Here is a 23,108-nt window from a genome sequence, read left to right on the forward strand (position 1 = left end):
GCTGCGGCGGTCTCCCCACAGAGATTGTGGCAACGATAACACCGGCATAGGTACACATTGTATCGAGATTAGTGGCGAGTATATGACTACGTGGTGGGATATAGCCTGGATCAGTCGTCAGCAAGGTCGAATTACCTACGACCGCCCCAAACCTTGTGTTTTTATACGCCGCTGGATAAAAAAGATCCCTTATACGAGAAAATGTCTGTAATTCTCATTTATTTATTTTTTTTTTTTTATGAAAGATTACTTTTCAAGTCGTCTATCAACGAAATAACTGAGTCTGTAAGTAATTTCATTTATTGACCGAGAAACATTCTTTCGTATAAAAAAAACTCTTTGTCTTTGAAACATTCTTATCTATATATACGTGTGTATAGTATATATAGTATATGCTATAAAGGATGTATACTGTGGCGTTTTACCATTTTTCCACGTCGTTGAAATAACATTACGCGAGTTATCTACTTGATATACAAAATATTGGATCTTAATGTATCGAAATCATGTAGATAAAAATAATATAATATATACGTGTTATCGGGTACCTAAAAGAAATTAAATTTTCCAACGGACCAGCTGCAGAATGAGAGAAGATGATGTTGTTATTATTTGCCTAAAATCGATGGAAAATCTGGTACCCTCGAGCACTTTGGTTGTTCATTAAAATGTGCTTTCGATTATGCGCCAACAACACGAGTGCTATAGGGTGGTATTTCTAGCGAAGAGTTTAAATTGCTTTTGTATATTATATACATATACATCCTCCACCCCCTCCCAAACGAGTTAATCGCATATCCCTACTCAGTACTCTCCGATCGTTTAACAGTCCCAATTTAAAAGCCCCTAGGGTAACGGCAGTTTATAATATACATATACCAACTACAACGCATGGTGCCTCATCTATATAGTATATAACCTTTACGCCGAATATGTGTTTGGAGAAAATGGTTTTAATGCCAAAAACACCTAAGATAAACTAAAACCGTATGGAAATGTGTTGAGGTAATAAACGGAAATGCTTTTAGTAAAACACATGTTGACCGTGTATAGATCTAGCTATATCGAGTGCCTATATTATAATATATACATATCATAACGGTTTGACTACAACGAAATGCATTAGCGAGCTGGTAGGACTTCTCTCTCTGCACATATATAACGTGCTCGGCGGTCAATTGACTATATAATGACAGGTAAACATCGAGAACGTGATCGAATAGATCTATGACCATATCAAGGGAAAAGTGTGAATACATACATGTATGTTCATGATATACTTGTATATACACACATGCATTTATTATAATATGTTATATATACCTACCATGTAAGCATATAAATTATACGATATAATAATATATTATATTATTATGTATACATAATACTTATGTTTTTTTTTTTATGGAAAGGCTCTTTAAACTTTTGACCGCCCGGCGCGAGCATACATTACAATATTATACAGACGTGCAATACCTGTCAAATGTATTTCTACACCACGGTTACAGGTATACATCAGAACTATAGGTGAGAGATCGTAAATCTAGAAATTTCAACTTTTAAAAATATTGTTTTATAATATAATATATTATATACTATAATATTATACATACATACGTATTGAAATATGAAGTATAAAAGGCTGGTCTCTTATCACGAGCCAGCCAAACAATATTTTACAAAATACAAGGAGTTAATATATATATTTTTTAATTTCAAGAACTCGTACTGATATAACTTACAAGGAAATGTCAAATAGTATGTTATTAAACTCGAAAAAAATATTTTAAATCTTTTAGTATTTTTTAACCCTGAATATTGCAGTCTAAGTCATGATAAAATAATTGGTCTGTGTTAGTACTCAGTAGGTTCTATGTGATTTCTGTATATAGTTTAACTATAATGTAATAAATCGCGTTTATTCTGGAGAAACATGTTGCGCGTAGTATATGTATATATAGTATGTATGATACATTGTTTAAAAGGTTATGATTAAAAAAAAATACCACCGCGGGGCTAACGCACTCGGACGCGCAACAATATCGACGGTTTCCGGTCGGTGCGTAGTAATCTATTATATTTTTCATAAACAGACGGTGTTTATAACATTTCTGGATGACAAATTAGACGACGAGGGAAAAAAAGGCAGTAGGAAGTAGGCGCAAAAAAAAAAATTAAATTATAATCGGTTAAAGTTTTTTTGCACCCTCGTCGCTGGAGATTCTTCTTGGCAAAACGAATCGCATGTTCACGTGAATGTTATATTATATACATATATGAGAGATAGAGCGAAGACGTAGTTTAATGGTCCTTTGTTCGTTCGGGATGGGGAGGAGCAGGAGCAGGAGGAGACTGAGATGTGACTGTTAATGTCGGGCGTCATTGATCATTTGCTACCGACTCCTCCTATATACATATATAGTATATATACATCTATTCGGATTACCATATATTTACCATTCATCACTGCAGCGCGACGGACGTCGACGACGGAGGACCACTAGGACGTCACCCCCGGCGCAATTTTTTTCCCCACCCCACCATCCTTGCATCATTATCCGGTCCGGCGGTGGTATCCGAGCAATCCGGAGACCTAGGTAGCAGTGCTATGTAATATTGTATACATCATTCACGATCATTATTACTATGAATCCTATAATAGTTCGCCGACTGAAGTCCGCGTGGTTATTGAAACGTGCTCTCTTAACATACATTTTGTCGTACCGTCATAAAATTATAATAAAATATATGACGATACCTATATACCAATCGACCCATCGAATTATATAATAATAATAATTAATAATTATAACATGTATATTGTGTAATATACCTACATCAGACTAATCGGTTATTAAACGCGTTTCAGGGCCTCCCGGCAAACGGGGCAAGCGAGGGAAGAAAGGCGACACCGGTGATCCTGGACCAGCGGTGAGTGATATACGAAATACTTGGACCGGAACAACCGAAACAACGGACACACCTAATGTTTTCAATAAAATATCATATTTTAAATTAATATTACACCGAAACTGTAAACCCACACCGGGTTTCGTTTCGAACGGAGGAAATTGATTATAACGGCCGGATGACCGTGACGGCCATTTCGGGTTGCAGTTATAAGACTTATTCAGATATTGTACATATTATTATTATTTAGGGATCCGCGGTCCGGAACGTTGGCGGGCGCGTTGTGCGGACGCTGTCGTAAAAATAGTGCGCCGCCGCGTTGAGTGGCATCGTGCCACTGATGAGATTTTAAGCCGCCGAGTTAATGGCTTAAACACATTTCAAACAATGCAATAATGTTTAATTTTAATCACCCGGCGACCAAATTATCTCTTGATTTTTTTTTTGTCTACAAATATTTTAAACCGCGATGGTTAATGCGTTGAGCATTATTATTGTAATTATCACACGAGAGAAGAGGTTGTGTAAACATTATATTGTATGCACCTACCTGCGTACAGCACAATATAATAATATATGAGTCAGCACAAACCACTATACATAGGTACTTCACATTCACAACGCGTGTTATTGTACTAGGTATATATATAAAATATATAATATATTGAAACGAGTGCTTTTGATTGGCCTTATCGAGTAAAAAGCGGTTAGTAAGGAAGACTTCTATTTCGGTCCATTATAATGAATAAAATATAACGCTTGACTGCTTTAGGCTTGGTTTTTTTTCTTTCAAATTCTTCGATTAAAATATAACGTCGATATTCTGTATAATTGTTCTACGTATAGTTCGGAATACGAAGGACCGCAACAATAATTATCAAGCAATGTGATTATTATATATATACTTAAATTGTACGTGCGTTTTATAAAAAAGTTTCCCGTACAATGCCGTGATTCTACAAAACGAATAAACCATTTCAAACGTTATTGTGCATAAATTTATTAAATGTAAAGTTCAAATGCCGAGAAAAATAATATACCAATTACTGTAACGTTTTTCTTTTTTATCGTGTCACTGTATTTAACGGCATTGCGTATAAATCATGATGTATCTACTATCCTCGCTAATGATTAAAATAATAATTGTGATATTTTCACGAAGTAAATAATTGCATTAATATTTTTCCTAATGGGAACTTTTTAAAGAGAAAATTATAATTTAAAAGGTTTTTGGAATTCCTATCTATATCTATAATTTTTACTCGTCGACATAAATGTCAAGCTAAATCAGCATTAATACTTGTATTATATATTATAGCATTATTATTTTCAAATTGCGTTCTGTTCTGACGTAAGCTTCGAAAATAATTCGTGAAACATGCAAATTAATTTAATTTCCTCTAACTATAAACTATGCTATCCAAACTATTTATAACTATATTATATATACTATATCATATATTGTTAACAAATTATGTTTGTGACACCAAGCTTGTTAGTGACTATAGTATATTATATTAGACCACGCTGTATGCTTTCAATGTCTTATTTCAATGTCTTATTTCGATGAATAATGCGTACAAATAAACCGCTGTAAAGATATGCGCTTTCGATTCAAAACATCTACTAAACAGCATTTGAATGTTTCTTACACTTACATAATTCCCATATGAATTTTATTTACGTGACACTAAACTCGTGAAAAAAACCTAGCTTCGCGTTACAATAATACGATGTAATAGAAACTACTCGTACCTAGTGGATATTAGTTATTGGTAACCTAACATAAATTGAAACATATGTAATTAAAAAGAGAAATAAATAAGCGTGAGTGAGTGAGATAGATATAAGGAACTTAACTTAGGTACAAACAAAAAAGTTGGTGCCTAATCATTTTTAAAGATAGGTATATCGTGGTCTCCATAATAATAATAACAATATTTAAATACGGTTTAAAAACATTATACTGTATACCGAAATCGGCCCTGCTGTTAAAAACAAATTCCACTGTTGTAATAATATAATTTTTTATTATTATTATTGTTATTGTCGTTGTTTTTGTTGTTTATAACTTATTATAATTCATGAAAAGCAACATCGAAATATATGTTTTACAGGGCCCGGCAGGTCCGCCTGGGAAAAATGGTTTTCCGGTATTTATTCACATCAAATTATTATATTCCAAACATTTTTATATATTATATTATTATTTAATTTATTTTATCATTTATTATACATCATATTATTGCATACATTATTATACAATTATTAATATTATTTGTTTTGGCACACATAATTTACAATCACACTCAGACGACAATCATGCTTGTCAACACGACCTATTTTTTCTTTCATTTTTTCTTTCATTTTTTTTGGCCCAAAAATCACAAACACAGACACATCAACACACACTCAGTACGCACGCACGCATCGACCCTAACAAAACCACACATTTAAACAGATTTTAGCTTATATTTTATTTCTCATATATTTTGACATGTTTTTTTGGCAACGTCTATTTTTTCGTAGATATTCCATTTATTATTTTCGAGTCCTGCACTCGGTCTACCCAATCGCCACAATGCACCAATTTTTGACAGGCTCGCATGAATTATAATGCACTACAATTAATACAATATACACAATTCCTATGTTATGTATTACATAATATAATTGAATAATTATGTATATTATAGAGTGGACCCTTGCGTGATTTCCAGTTTTCCGGTGTCGGTTAACTATATGTTAGAAAATATTACAATAATATATGAAAAACGGAAAACGCGCCGGCTCTCCCTATAATATTATTTTGTTGTTATTATTTTGTCAAGTACAATGTCACATCCGATACCTACGTGGGGCGTGAAAAACTGTTTAATAATTTGAATTTATAATCACCCCCGTACCCGCGGTATAATAATATACTAGTATCTTGTCCGTTTACTCATCGACTGCAGATTGATTTTGTCATAATAATATACGATATATTATTAGGCTTTTTTTATTGTTTTAACTGTTGTTTTTTTTTTGTTATGTTTTATTATTTTCCTATTATAGGGCCCGAAAGGAATGAGAGGGACCAGAGGTTCGACGGTAAGATAACCGCCTCCAAATGAGAGTTTATCTTGTAAATTATTTTGCGCCATATCTAACAATATTAATACTATAATACGCGTCTTCGCTCTGATAACTAAATTAATGATACTCAATTAATATACTTACATCTAAAACTGGTGTCGGTAAACTATTTTAATAACAAATTAGCAACAATTTATTATTTATACAATTGCTAAACCACACACACCAGCTTTTGAAGAGGTTTTGATATAGGCAATATTAATTAAATTTAAGAAAAATGGAAGACATTGTTATAATTTATAAATGGTCCACTATTCCTAATTTTCGGTCGTTGCGTAGTTTTACAAATTTTTATAAAAATGGTTAGGTTAAGTTAACTAGCTAAGGAAGAAAATCAAGACGCTAGATGAGAAACCACATTTTAACCATATAAAGGAGAACTTTGACTGTGCAATATTTTTTTTTTGTCATTTATGCGAAAAAAGTAATTCAAGATCGAACAACTAAAAATAAATAAATTTTGAAACAATAATATATTTTTTTGTATTACCAAATATCATTGATGTCGAAAAAACAAAACGATATAGCACAGTCAAAGTGCTTATTTTTTATAGAGAAAATTTGGTTTCCTTTCGACTATTAAATAGTTCGAGGCTTAGGCAAAATGAATTTTAATAAACAATTTTTTGACGTACGCGTTGTGTTTTTGCTGAATCTATTATTTCAAGTCAATTAATTTCGCAATCATCTATGTTGTGTTAATCTATGGATTGATGGAATTGCGAAGTGATACTGAACTCGAAAACGCGACGTATCGATTGTGACGTCGGTGACCTGTACGTAGTTGATTCATAAAATATGTAAAACCTTACCTACCTACACAAACTTATCGTTTCCAAAATTGTTTACTTTCTATTAAGCGCATGTATGTGTAACACAAAAATATAATATAGTTACATATTACTATTTTATACATTGAACTTCTAACTTGGACCCCGAGCAATGGGTAATTTTTAGTTTGTAATAGGCACAATATTAAATACTACGATATTATAATATGTATATTATATCAGTGGTGACTTGGCGTATATAGATCTCGATAATGGAGGGCGGGACTCATTACAATTTTTCCCCTAGACCTCGAATATAATTAATCAACACCTTGAATTTTTTCTAACAGATGGGTATTTATTATATATTCATTTTTATATTATTCCATTTTATGTTTGATAATTTTATTTTAGATTCTGAGCGTAGCGAGCAATAGTTAAGCATCGGAAACTTTTGCCATTTTATGGTGGGGGGAGGTTACGGTTTACTGAGGAACACATTTTATTTATTATATACCTAAATATACCTATATAGATGCTATTTATTAAATCATACAAATAAACCAAGGCCCACTCCCAAGAGAGAGGGAAGTAATTTACCCCCCATCACCCAACCATAAATGTCCCAAATATGCCACTGGTCTATACGCATATATTATACTGTTGTCCGCCTTGCTGTAATCGCTATATTATATACCTACTTACTTGTCTTACTACTTACTGTGCGTTCGATATAAATATATAATGTTATTTAAACATTTTTAAAGAGTTTCAAATGTTTTTTTGCCTTTTTAGCATCAACTTAAATTTTTAAATTATAAAGTATGTGGTTTCTTACCGACAGATGTATGCAACGTTCATGAGGAAAATCACGAAAATATGTTTCCAATCTCTAGCTATATAATATTATAACCGCGGCCACGACGCGACGGCGTCAGAAAATAATACACAACGAAATATTTTGAAAAGAAGAATTTCCGGTTTCGATTAAATGTTCATTCATTCCGTAGGTATAATAATATAATGTGTTTACTGCTTTGGACAGCCCGGAGAAAAAAAATTAGAAATCTATAAAGAGCAAACCGTAACCTAAACATTGTTCAAATGTATACAAATCTTACTATTTAATTTTGTGGTGGATTTTAATATAATTATTTCGGTGTTATTTAAATATTGACAGCGTTTAATCGTGCTGTATAAATATTGATTTCGATTAAATCCACCCGTTTAATACATTACGATAATGGCGCGTATTTGAGTTGAGTTTAATTTTTGACTGTCGTTTGGTGTCTCGTTTCTACTCATTCATTTTAAATTCGTTTCTCATCTGTTATAAATTCGTTTCTCGGACGTATCGTCCAAAAATTAACTTTGTCGTAGTTGTTGCCCAAGCCCTGCTTTCAATTATTGTTATTTTGGATAAAACCACGGTGCATGATATATACAAATCTCATGTATTATAATATAGTAAAAGAACAATAATATTATTATATTATAACATACATTTTTATTTTTTACGTATTTTATTCATTTTTAATATGAATATATTCACATTCATATTCTTATATTTTTTAATGTGTATCTTTAATATTATACCGCATTACCACATATAGACGCATAGTAACACTTGTAACGATCAGTTCGTGTTTGGACGTTGCGTGTCATGACTATTATATAATAGCTATGTATATTTTATTATTTTATCGTTGGTCGAATCGAGCGATAAACGTCCGGAGAGGTTCGTAAATCGTAATCCGTATAATACTATTATATATAGATGGTCTGCAACCCTCTTGGTCCGAACAGTTTACCGATAGTCAAATAACAGGTGGAAACGATACAAAACAACAACAAAAAGCGGGAGCTGAACGAATTTGTTCAAGATTTGCATCGTGTATTACACTATAGTATATGTACTCTGTTTACCAGTATCTTCTACCCATACTTGATTTTGTAACCATGTTTGTTGATAACAAGAACAGAGAAAAGCACGGGACAAATTGATTAATAGATTATGTAATAGTCACATGAGGCACGACCGCAGTTGAAGAGAGCGGCATTTGAGCTGAAATTTTAAAGAGTGATTAGGTAATAGATTATGGCTGGTATATGCAGCCAAGAACATATCACTACTACAAATGAATATGTCATATTTTTTTAAAACAGTGACATATCTGGGTCCCGCCGTTCCGGAAGGTTTTCCCACTCTATATCTTTCAAGGTTTATGTATGAATATTGACGTGTACACAGGATACTACTACATCAACATACATTTTTAGAACCTATCTTATTCGTTTTTTCAATCGTTTTTCACAAATATATCGTTTTCGATGAGGTGGTCGTGGACCATCTTTACTGCTGTACACGTAATCTATCTGAAGACTGCTCATTCTATTGTATGGTCACGCTAATGGTGGTTTTAAGGGTGAATGAGGACGGGGGCATGGTTATCGCGTACCCGCGGTGCCGACCCGAGGAGGATAACAATAAACTGCTGCAGGGTTTGACCGCGGGAGACGTGACGAATATATAACCGGAGGATTTAATCAATTTTTTCCGAGTAAATCACAAGACGTATATTATTTGCGCGCGACACACCCTCAGCTGCATTGAAATTATACTACTATATCGACACCATATTTTAGGTGTATAATACGCGTTTTCGTTCAGCGCACAGTAGTGGAATCCAGGCCACAGAGTAAAGGACTTGATGCAGGAAATAACAGTACAATCATAATGTATAATAACACGAACGCGACGTCTCACAGCGTATTTACGACGAGCCGCATTATAAATATTATTATTAACGTAGGTGAGCACATATGGTATACGGGGTACAACAGTGGTAGTCGAAACAGTGCTTTTATTCCATTTATTATTATTATTATTATTACTATTTTTTTTTCTCTGACCGTAGATACATTTTATTCGACTGGCACGCGCGTCGTGCATGGGCGTAACAGCGAGCGATATAATATAATAGGTACGCGTTGTTGCAGCGTACGTGCAGTGCAGCAGCTCAGTACCTATACAGATATAGTGCTGACACTCGCGAACGAAATACGCGCGTATAAAAATGAAATATATATTATACAGGGTAATTCTTACATCTTGGGAAATGCAAAGGATATTTAAACTTTTAAGGACATACCGATTTTTGGTATTCTGAAGTACCTATTAATTATTGTTCTTGATATTAAAAAAGATCTTTTTTTCTTTTACATATTCTTCGAGTTTTCTTGGATGTTGCTTGATTTTTGATCAAATAATCGCTCTGTATATCTCACGAGCTTGAAACTATATTATACGTAGTGGCTCACGAGTGGGTTTCTCGCACGCAGCAATGAGCCGATAACGACGTTTTCGTACACGACGTATGATCCTGTACAATATATACCTATATAATATGTAAACAAGAAATGCACCTCCCCACGCGTACTGTAGGCAGTTGGCCGTTGCAGTTGTATAAACGTGTTATACGTATATACGCGTGATCAAAGCCCCATAAAATAATATCTCTATCGCCTTATCATTACACACACACACACACACACACACACACACACACACACACACACCCTAGCTAACTCGTGCATGAGCTTAACACCCGACTAACAGCATGTGGATCCGACTCTTGGTCCTTTAGTGTTTGCCATGTCCTGGACGTGTATGAACACTATAAGTATAACATTACTTATAATAACAATAAGGGCGTATATCGTATATTATATAGTGTACATTATTATTATGATTATTGCATACGATTGCGCCGTCGTTTTGCGTACACTGCACCGCGAGTCGTATTCATGCATGCATATTATATTGTGCACTTATATTATAATATAAATTCCATATATTATTATCATATTGTGATAGTACATTTAAATTGTTTTGATATTGTACAGTGCATAACGAGTTTTTCACAACACCGTCTTTATCAATATTATATTATATTATTGTTATTATTATCATGATTATTATCATTATTTTTTTGAGCTAAAAATAATAATGTATTGTAAATCACGTAATCCTTTTATTAACTTATGTTTTTTGTTTGTTTGTTATGCATTTTTACAGGGACCCATTGGATTGGACGGACCGAAAGGCGACGTCGTAAGTAATTTATCATAAAGCAATTTATAATATTTATAATAATTATGTTATGCGTACATATATACCTATATACATACATAATGTAGAAGTAGAACAACCTATTTTATCCTATTACTATTTTTACTGCAGGTCTCGGGAGATTTAAATATTATCGTGATGAGCCTCCAACTGCAGATTAAAAATTACGTAATATTATATATACGTGTGGTGGATTAGTTGTCCAATGGATATTACTTATTAGTGTTATACTTAGGAACTAAGACGACGACAACGAATATTATAAATTAGAATTTACTATAATATATAGAATGTAGTATATTTTTACCTCGCTTATGAGTTTTATTTAAATTTTTTAACACGACGAAAATTATTGTTCTAAAACAAAATTCGGTTTGTCATCACTGCAGGTGAATATTTTTACCACAATATTCGTTTGGGAAAATTACCTGTATGTTTTTTATGTTAAAAATAGCTGTGTAATTTGTGCGAATCGATAATATTATTACTTTGATACAATTTGTCCAAGTCATATAATCATATCGTAATCATAGCATGGTTGTATTATTATGAGGAATGATGTATTACTGGAAAATACCACAACGTGAGCCAATTATATTCTATAATATTACATCGTGTGCTATTGGTGATCCTCGTTCCTGTCGGCGATGTGGCAGTTTCCAGACAGCAAATCCAAGATATCTCCGGACCATCATCCTGAAAAATCACGTCAGTCGCGTGATTTAATATTTTTTTATGATTGTTTACTGTAAAATATTGGCCATTATAGTTATCGAATCGATGATAAGTCGCAACTTCCTCTCCTGCGTTGCTGAGACGTTTAATTCACCATAACATGAAATCATTATTTTTAACAATCGGCCAAATTATATATTTCACCCTGCCCACGCTTTTATAATTTCCAACAAATATAGAAATCGATCTGAACATTTTTTTTACTAAATAAGATATTATTTAGTATTTAATAGGTACCTACCTAGGTATATATATTATAGTATCAAGCTAAATGTTCACGTTTCGAACGTAGCAATGTAGCATCATGTAAATTGTACACGTTTTTATAATAATAATATATCATAGGTACACAGCTAACATCACAGGCTTGAGGCTAGGAATAGCACCATTACTACACCGCCGCCGTTACCACATTATCGTCCCATCCGGCGTCTAGATAAATCGTATAATGTATAAAGTGTGTTTCCGACTAATTTGCGGTCGGCTATAAGTCATGTATATATAATAATATAATGGTGACGTGAAAATGGAAGGCGTTAACGAGGGTTTTTTTTTTTACCCCGTGCAGTATACATATTACATAAGTGAAGGAACCTCTGGTGGTTGATATAATGTATACCGGCTATTACACGAAGGTAGCGGCAACATTCGCATCCGGTACAACATCAAAGGATAACCATTTAAACAGACCGATTCGTTTTTAAACCAAATACCGTTTTCGCACCCTCGTTTATACGTCGTCGCTCGTACATTATTGCACCTATATATTATTATATATACACGATGTAATAATAATATATATATACGTAACAGGTGCGGCCGATCGACGAGTGCCGATATCGAAAGCGAGAACGAATTTATGATCTTTTTGGCACGGTGAGTAACGCGTGTTCCTCGTGTTGAAGATAAGTCGATTTCGTATACATGACTCGTTAGAATATATATATATAATATAATTTATATGTATGTATGTACGTATATAGTATAATATGTATGTATTCAAACGCTTTATATACAACTGCACGCGCGTGTAAACGCGTTCGCATAAAAATGTTTTACTAGGGTTTTCCGCGAGGAAAAGTTTGTACGGTGCATACAAAACAGACGACCTACACACTCCCTCCCACTGCAGTATACGCCACCCCGTCGTGGAAGTATATACCTATATGTGCTATATGTATAGTGCTTTTCGATCCGAAGTTTTTAAGATTCCGTGCGACTTCTGCGGTGGAACACGCGCATATTATAGAGAATTGATTTCACTCGATATATAATTTATTATCACGGATAACCCTCGAGCGGGTATACAACGCAATAACTATGATAATAATATAATATGTATGTTGGTAGGTACACCATACAGGGTGTTTCTACAACACATTCTATCACCATGAATCATGATAAGCATACTCATTACACTATTATAGTTGTCTTAAAATTAAATTTTTTGAATTGATTTCTTAAATATTACTGTTAAATTTAAAAGGATTTAAATTTAAAAATAAATATTCCACGATATTTTCTGAAATTCCCGCGTGTGAATCAATTTTTCACATATTATTATCAGCTTCTAACTATTGATAGCTGGCGACGTCATAGATTATTTTCTTATTATTTAAAGGTATGTGTGATATTATATCGATATAATATGCTGTTTAGGCCATACAATAACTTATAACTATAATACATAAATATATATGGTTATTTTGCTACATAAAAACCACATATGGTAAATTAATATCCTGCCAAATCCTCATTTGAAACGACGGGGCCTACCTAGGTATAATTATTTAAATTTTAACACCATAATATTATGGTTGAAAATATCAGCGTTTTTTAAAAATATATATACCAATAATGCTTGCAGAAGATAAATAAAACAAATCTTTTTTTGGACACTTAATTGAAAATGTTAATTCTAATTTTGACATTTGTAGTAGAAACACTCTATGCTTATGTCGACGTCATTACGTCAAGGCAATAATGACAAGTCCTCGCACGCACAGAAAATATTATAAACATTTAACAGACATAATATAAATTTATACGCAACGGTTACGGTATACAAATTTCTAAACAGCTTATATGTTAATTTTTAGGGTAAAAAAAAAGGAACGGGTTTGAATTAAAATTAGTGTTAATTATTATTTAAATATTGATTATTAAATCTGAACCGATTTGTGGGTACCGCGTGTAGGTTTCACGTCTAAACCGCGTTGATCTGAGCGTGAAACCGCTTTGCCTATTTTAATAATCTACGTAGGCTTATAAAAATATCGTTTGAAAAAAAAAAAGTAGTAATAAAAAGCTGAGGCGAGGACGACATATGCACACCTTGATGTTTTTATTATATACCGGGACGTCCACCGCTTTAATATAATTGTCGCGTTTCCGGCCTTCCCGTGTATGATTCCATGATAATATTATTATTATTATAATATAGGAAATATATATTATATCGACAATGGCGCGTATTTTACTCGGCCGTAATACGACTCGTAAGAATAATTGTTGTCGTCCGCCTACACAATAATATTATATTTATTATGTAATAATATTCCGTTTTCCGTTTAGGCGTAAAAAAAAAACTAAAATAAAATGTACAAAACGAAAAACCGCGTGATGATTTCGCCGTCAAATAAAGAAGAACGCGGCTAATTGACGACTCACTATATTAGTATGCACTATGTCGTAACACCATTAAATGTATGCATACCTATACGGACCGAGACATCTAAACCAGAAGTGTTCATTGTAGGAACCACGGCGAGTCGCAGGGTTACAACCGTTGATTTTGTACACGTTAAATAATTATGTTGTACATTAGCTTTTAGTGATCATTAGCCGAGAGTTCATATTATAATGTATAATATTATTATGCTTAAGTTCTTCAGTAATGTGTATAGTATACTGGGATTTATGGGAACTATAATATTATAAGCGGTGTCTTTATCGAACACAACATTAACACTGTTATAATCTAGTCAACCTTAAACACGCGTGTTTTTATTATTATTATACATAATGTATTATAGTTAGGTACCTATAACGTCATCTGTTAAAACTTTATTCGAGTGTTATAGATAAAAAATTGTCTACCATATATGTTTAATGTTTATTGCTGCCGACTACTGTACGCCATTATAGTGTGCAGTTGAAACCTGTACGCACTTAATTATGTTTATGCATACACGAGGTGTCAAATTTTAAAATCGAGTTATATATATATTATTATTATTATATGTACATGGAATAATAATATTATATGATACTATAATGTATTCTTCGGGAGATAAACCGTAAGAAATATACAAATTTATTTCAATTATTTTACGATAATAATGAGAAGTCTCAAAATGTATACATAGAGACGTTAAACAAATAGATTTTCATATAATATTTTATAAATATTCACACATAAACTTTAACGTGCCAAGCATAACAATAGTAAGTATTGGTACGATGAATTCCAGTTATGTGAAAATTTAAAAGTTTTCTCATTATCTTCTACGACCTAATGTAGTTGAGTTGGTCGGACTCAAAGTTTATAAGTCTGCTTTTGTCTATAAACTACAGAACTATGCGGTATTAAACACCACAAGCCACCAGGCCAAAGTATAAAACGTAAAATGTATTTTATTTGAAATATTATGTTGTTATTATTACATACTATTTAATATTTATCCTGTTGTTAATTAGTTGATTTAATCTCCGGAAAGTTATTTTAAATTAATTACACGCGTCTATACACACATGGGATTATATGACTTGCATAATATTATGTGTGTATGTATCAGGCTTATACATAACGGCGATTTTGTTTCCACTTTGTTTTATTAAATTGCGATTAATTTAAAATGTTACAAAGCAAATTATTATGGGATGAATTATATGCGTTCTCTGTTCAGCCAACCAATGATACACGTTCTTATACGTAAATATTATAATGTGAATAAGTATGTGTAACTATATGTAACAATAACCGTGACGATGTTATTAATTTCATTATTATTTTGAGATAAAAACCTCAAACTCTAAGTTGACTGCAATATAACATATTATTACCTAGTACATACCTACCTATATTATATTGAATTATAAATTAATTAGTACCGTGTGAAATGAAAACAAACAACGGTCAGCTGTAGCAGTAGAACACAATAATGTTATAACTTATTATAATAGAATAATGTAATATTATTACATATAATGCTATACCCACACCGAGACCATCATAACAAACACACTCCTAAACCAACTGCAGTTTACTGCCCGCAATAATAATATAACCTATATTATATTATTACAGGTAGGTAGGTTACGTGTGTAATATACCGCGGAGATGTATTGTACGTCCGCCCCGCGTCGGAAAACTAATGCTTCCGTTCGTGTTGCGAATACATTATTATTTACTACTATTATTACCAGGTCGTATCATTATTTTATATATTATATGTGTGACGATTGTCGCTCCTTATACTATACAGGATGATTATTTTACTTTCTTAGGGTATCTTTGGAAATACACTGCAATTCATTTTGTTTTTCTAACTATTCTATTTCTTGGTACAGTTTTCTATGATTTTAATATCTAAGCATTGTCACAGTTCTTAAAATTTAAACATTACTTATATTTTTCCAGGATATTTCCCGCAGGTTTACGACGAAAGAGTCATCCTGTAACAATGTATATTATGCATACTGGGTATCCTGCACCGTATTAGTAGGCCCTGTTACTTCTCGGAAATATGATTACTGCATCAGATTGCTACAGTTTGTTATACTTGCATAAATGTACCTACAATATTATCATAACACGTATATTTTTCTCATTATTCAGCAACTTAGTCAAAACTGTAAAGATTTTAAAAATCTACATTCACCGAAAGCACACTTCATTCCTCATAATATTATTCTGTACAGTCAATGTTTCGTTTTTTTGAGAAATTTGTCTTTTAACACTGTGGTATTCAACGTCAACTACACTCTTGTTATCAGCCACTATTATCCCTTTTAAACATATTATATAGAAACGTTAGAGATACAAATGAAAAGGTTAGACCTCTGTTTTATTTTTAAATTACTTAATGGACAAGTTTATTGTACAAACTTTAGTTTCAAACTCAAACATTTTGGTTCCTAGTCGTAATACTAGAAAATGAATACTTTGTATGTTCCATTCCAGTGTACGAATTACGGTCAAAATACTCCTATGATTAGTTGGAATTAACTAATATGATTCATATCGATTTACTTTCATGTACGCGACAGTGTTAATTAGTCTTGATGTATTAAATGTATATCTAAATAATTTAATTAATTAAAATGTAGAAGTTTACTATATAATAATTAATAACCTCTGTAATAATTTAATTTTGAAAATTTTACACTATATTTGACTAATTTTATATTACATTCGGAATTTTCCCTTCCAAATAAATAAATAAATAAACATAAATTTATTTTTCCAACTGCTAGAACTTTCCTTTTTACTATAATATTGCTAAGGCTGTTGGAGCACCCTATATTTAGGTTCATGTACTTTCCGATTTATGATTACTGTTTTTAATGTATGTAAGAATATTTATTAGCTTCTTTTTTATGTATGATAGGAAAAATATTTTTTGACTTGACTTAAACATTATACTTTAAAATTAAAAAATTGTAAAAAAAAAAAATTATCTTCATATTTTTTTTCAACTCTAACTATATTATAATATAATAAATAGTTGTAATTGTTAAATATTTTCCGTTCATAACCTAGTAAAATCGTAAATGAATACAATTTGTTTTACTACATTAATCGTATCAGGCCAGCATAGGTAATTGAAAAAATCTTTCTCTTTTAGCAGTTTCCACCAATAAATTAGTAGGTTTAGTGGATCATTTTGAGGGGCATTTGATATATTTTAGAACTTAAAGGTATTTTAGTACTATAACAGTCATTAATGTATTAGGTATAGGTACATTACTCACAATATTTCTTACATAATATGTATAAGAAATATTGCTAATATACCAAATGTTCTGATCCAATAGCATTATGAATTTTTTGTAGGTCATTTTGATTTCGCCGATACATATATAGATAATATCCAAATCAAAATTCGATGAGTATAGTTATTTAAATTGAATGCTTTATAATATATACGCCTGTAGTGTATACTACACGCCAGCAGGTCCATGATAATTGGCTTGGAAAATTGAAGGTCAGGGTTATTGGCGAATCGCTCTGTATAACTGTACGTGATTTATAGTAGTATAGGGTTAGATGTATGATATATATATATACATTTAGAATCGTTTACACGCGGTGATCGCGTACGCGTCTTTGAAATCTCGTCGCGCGCACGTAAATGGCTTTCGATCGGAGATTGACGTCGTCGACACATAGTCTGGGTAAATTTGACGCTACGTATATATTTTATAATATGACATTATATAAAATATTGTACGTCCGAAATTCCGAACGATATCAACGGTGTTTTATTTCATGTGCGACTGTATTTTTTTTCGATGTCCGAACGCGTAGTACCGCCGCACCAGACCGCAATCGTTGTTTTATTTATATTATTATTAATGTTTATCCCATCGCCCGACTCCGTGACTTTTCGACGATTCGCCTTCGCGACCGTCCGGTAGGTACATATTTTAGGTTTACACTTGCAAAACGGTAAACTTTTTTTTTAAATTGCCTGCCAAAGACGTCGTATATATGACGTGAGGCCAAATTATATTAACCATTCAACGATTCGTATACACATAATAATATTATAATATTGTGTGGCGTATTTGTATATCGGCCGGATTCTCTGAAAAGATTTTGTCGGTGATTTCCTCGAATTCTGCGAGTAGTTGGTAGCTGCAGATGGTGAGAGGTGGAAGAGAGCCGGGAAATGCGAAACATTTACGTGCAGAACATCTGGCGCATAATATAATTTAATAGTTTGTTCGGAACGAATAAATATTATCAAGTGAATCTTATAATAATAATGCGACGAAGAAGATTTCGCACCTACGTAGATTTTTTTTTCTTTTCGTATACAATTTATTCGACGACATATGTATAATAAATCGGTTCGGATGTTGAATAATTGTCGTTGTCGCGCGATTTATAATATCGATATAATGAATAGGTTTTTCATTTTCGGATTTCATGCCAAATATACATATATAAAATAAAATTCCCGCGTGTACGTACATTATATTTATCAAAATATATAAAATCTTATTATGTACGTTTATATCTCGTTTTGTACGTTTTAATGTCGATAGGAGGGGGACACGTGTGTGTTGGGTTTGGCAGAATTTTTGATTGGGCACCCGTAGGCATCTGCCATGCCCGGGTAGGGGATGACGGCACTTGGTCTCCGGACACCGTGACTTGCCCGAAGAAGAATGCCGCCCGTGATTAAGGAATCGAGCCGGCGTCGGCTGCGTCGCAATCGACACCTTAGACCGCTCGGCCACTCCGTCCCCCATAAAATCCTTGTTCATACCAAAAACAATGGTTACGTCATAAAGTAATTATAGCAATTACATGAAAACTATATCATGTACAATTCGGTAATTTGGTAAATATATTTTTTAGTTTCATTACGAATTACGATAAAATATTATGTTCAATTTCTTACCTTATTAAAATTTTTATTAGATTTTATTATTTAATGTGTACTTTAAGAATATTTTTTTCCATTTTAGATTCTGAGCGGAGTGAGGAAGCTATTGTTTTTACAATGGTGTTTATTTTAGATTCTGAGCGGAGCGAGGGAGCTATTGTTTTTACAATGGTGTTTATTTATTTTTTTTTATTTTTTTTTTATATCCTGTATACAAAATTTCTTCCAGAAGGAGTGTTTCGATTTCAACATATAGTACCTTATCTTTTAGCAAATTGGATCAAGATAGTACTTTAAAGAGGTTATTTTTCGATTTTCTCAATAGTTATTTAATTTCACTGGAAAAACCTCCGAAAAATTACGAAAAACGCTAAAAATGGGATTTTAATTTCTAACGCTTTGTTTATCACCATAGAAACGAATAAAAAATTATAATATTTTAATATTAGTTCAACTTGATTACCTACATGATAAAATAAATAATAACAATATAAAATATCCAGACTGACAAACCGTCTCCGCTCAGAATCGTTTTTCTTATACAATGATATTATATCATTGAATTCAAATTTAATACAACCATTATACAATGACCCACTTGTAATCTACTGTACAGCAGAACGACATCCACTTACCTGCTTTTTTTTATTTATTTTTTATTTTTTATTCTTTTATATCCTGTATACAAAATTTCTTCCAGAAGGAGAGTTTCGATTTCAACATATAATACCTTATCTTTTAGCAAATTGGATCAAGATGGTACTTTAAAGAGGTCATTTTTCGATTTTCTCAATACTTATTTAATGCCACGGGAAAAACCACTGGAAAATTACGAAAAAACGCTAATAATGGGATTTTAATTTCTAACACTTTGTTTATCACTATAGAAACGAATAAAAAATTATAATATTTTAATATTAATTCAACTTATATGATAAAATATATAATAACAAAATATAAAATATCAAGACTGACAAACCGTCTCCGCTCAGAATCGTTTTTCTTATACAATGATATTATATCATTGAATTCAAGTCTAATACAACCATTATACAATGACCCACTTGTAATCTACTGTACAGCAGAGCGACATCCACTTACCTGCTTTTTACTATCTAAATTAACAAAATAAGAAAGATAAACGTTATTGCGCTAGTTGAAAGTTTAAATAAGGGGGTCACCCTATTTTAATATCGATAAAATTAACCGGGTTCATCCATCTAACTCATATCTACGTCCATAGTATATACGTAATTGATTTAAAATTAATTTTATTAAGCGACTTCAAGCGTGGGTACTGAATTTAGGTTTAAAGTAAAAACCTAATAATAATGCTCTATAGTTCATAGAAAGAAATTTCAACACTTTCAAACTTGAGTTTTGATTCCAAGCGTTTATTATTGCCGAACCTATTCCATTCAATTTATTTAACTGCATGAACGAGCTTATTAAGGAGAAAATATAATCGCCCACGTCGCATTAAAAACGTCGAAATGCTTATTTGATTTATAAACGTTTTATTTTAATTATTATTGCAGTAATAAATTGTCAAGTGCTCTACGTGTGAAAAGTCTGAGAATAGTAATATCAATTTATTTCAATATTTATTATATTATATTACACACAAGTACAATATATGTATATATTTTTCACGCGGTTAATAATTAATAATGATTTATACATTTCTGATATTATTTACGATTTTTATAATTAATTATTAGGTACTAATAGTAATAATAGTAATAATAATTATAGTATAACAATATTGTATATAAATCGATTTAGACGTTCATTCTTTCGTTTCGATCACTACGAAATGTTTATTTAATCATGGCTGGTGAATCGTTTCTGCGTGGGTCGCACGACTCCTTTTTAAGAAATTAAAAACCCGTTTTTTTTTTTTTTTGGTTTTGTCACTGTACAATTTTAATGATATGTAGGTACCTACACAAAATAACAATAATTATTATTATTATAATACGGACGGTAACGCAGACCAGCATACATAATATTATAGTCTATTATTAAACGTTTTATTTTATAAATTATAATATATTATGTACATTATGATGGGCTTGTATACTAATAGAATAAAACGTATATTTTTACTGACGCCTAAATCTTAATTCACTCATGCAGTCACGCGTGTCGTCGTGGTGTGTTACAACTTTCAAATTAAAATTCAATAATATTGATGGTCGATACCGTTGGGTTTGCCTGTAGATTAAGTGGTCTTTGTTTTATTAAAATTGTTGAAAACAAAACTCTAAATATTGGCTTAATTTATCCTATAATATTATATTAATACGAATTGGTCACCGTCGGAGGCAAGGTGGTTGGTAGTTGGTACCATTGATTACAAATACTATATTCTATAATCAATGGTGATACCAAGGAAAATTTAAATTTCACTATAGTGTTAAGTTAAAATCACAGTCATACAATTTGAATTTTACTTCGAAATTCACCTACCTATTAAGTAGGTATGTGTTTTTTACTTTTTACTTTAAATCTATCACCTTTACACCGAATTTAAGCTTACCCATACACATGTAATATTATTTAAAGTCGGGTGTCTAGTTTTCTACTTTATTGTGTCATTTAGAGTTGAATATTGTTCAACTTGTGGGTATCGTGTTACCAACATTTTTATATCTACATAATTGATATAGTATATTATACGGAACGCTACACGGAACAAAATATAAAATTTAACATATTTAACATATTAAACATATTTAATTAAGACGTTTTAGAAACAATGTATATTTCAAAATTAAAAAGTACCCACATGCTTTCTCAACAATTCATGTAACGTTATTATTTAAATATTTTAAGTACATGAGTATAACTGTGCTAATATAATAGTAGTCTGATAAAAATCAAATTGTATACGAATACAAAATATTCATAAATGTAAACAGAAGAGTCTGTTTTGGTCGAAACAAAGTATATAAAAAGATCTTGATACGTTATTCATTAGATATAGTATTATTTTGGTTTGCAGAGGTTTGGTTACAGGTCTTTTAGATAACGAAACAGACAATTAAAAAAGATTTTTTGGTGTTGTTGTGAGTGCACATACCAATATCAACTATTAGAGTATAATATTTTACAATAAAAATGCTGATCGGCATACCTGAAGTGACTGAAAGAGCTTTTTGATAGTATGTCTCAACCCCCTCCCCTCTCCATAAAGACATAAAGTTGACTCTAATTTTATATAAATACTAAAATACCTAGACTATCTGTTATCAATTGTATTTCAATTGAACTATCTATCATCTCATCTAGATAGCTTTTATTGAAAAATACATAATATGATCTTATTTATATGACAATTTAATTATCTTTGCTTAACACCGAATTAACACAACGTCATCTTATTCGAGCACTCAAGCCAAATAAAAAATGGTTAATAGTTTGATCCAAACAATTTTATGTATATTATGTTTTTTATGTATTATATTGACAAACTGACAACTTTATATTTGTGTTGAACATCGGTAGAACAAATAATTAGACGTGAATAAAATAATTTATGAGTTGGCCAATAGAAGAGTAAAACAACAATAATTTTCTGATCTAAATTTGTTTGTTATACATTTTGTTAGTATGTTAATATTAGAAGAATCTGTTGGTTTTAATTAAAACATTAATGAAGTGAATAGAAGTTATAAATGATTTATGCTTGTATAGGTACCTAAACAATAAATAATATTAATTTAATTTTTTATTTCCATCTATATTGAATACGCTTGAAAAGTTTAATAATCTTTTGATCAATTTACAATTGTTCATTTT

General features: G+C 31.7%; 1 protein-coding gene across 15 annotated transcripts in view; it reads left to right on the plus strand.

The window, feature by feature from the left end:
* Nucleotides 1–23,108, plus strand: part of LOC100168086 (collagen alpha chain CG42342) — a 123,463-nt gene that overhangs the window by 62,462 nt on the left and 37,893 nt on the right. For 8 of the 15 annotated variants that reach the window (XM_029490845.1, XM_029490833.1, XM_029490835.1 and 5 more), the window contains exons 2-5: nt 2,870–2,931; nt 5,028–5,063; nt 5,968–6,003; nt 10,897–10,932. In XM_029490845.1, coding sequence (XP_029346705.1) covers nt 2,870–2,931; nt 5,028–5,063; nt 5,968–6,003; nt 10,897–10,932 — 170 coding nt within the window. The remainder of the gene's footprint in view (nt 1–2,869; nt 2,932–5,027; nt 5,064–5,967; nt 6,004–10,896; nt 10,933–23,108) is intronic. The other 7 variants (XM_029490836.1, XM_029490838.1, XM_029490844.1 and 4 more) reach the window with 3 other exon arrangements.

Source organism: Acyrthosiphon pisum, chromosome A2 (genome assembly GCF_005508785.2).
Source record: "Acyrthosiphon pisum isolate AL4f chromosome A2, pea_aphid_22Mar2018_4r6ur, whole genome shotgun sequence".
NCBI lineage: Eukaryota > Metazoa > Arthropoda > Insecta > Hemiptera > Aphididae > Acyrthosiphon > Acyrthosiphon pisum.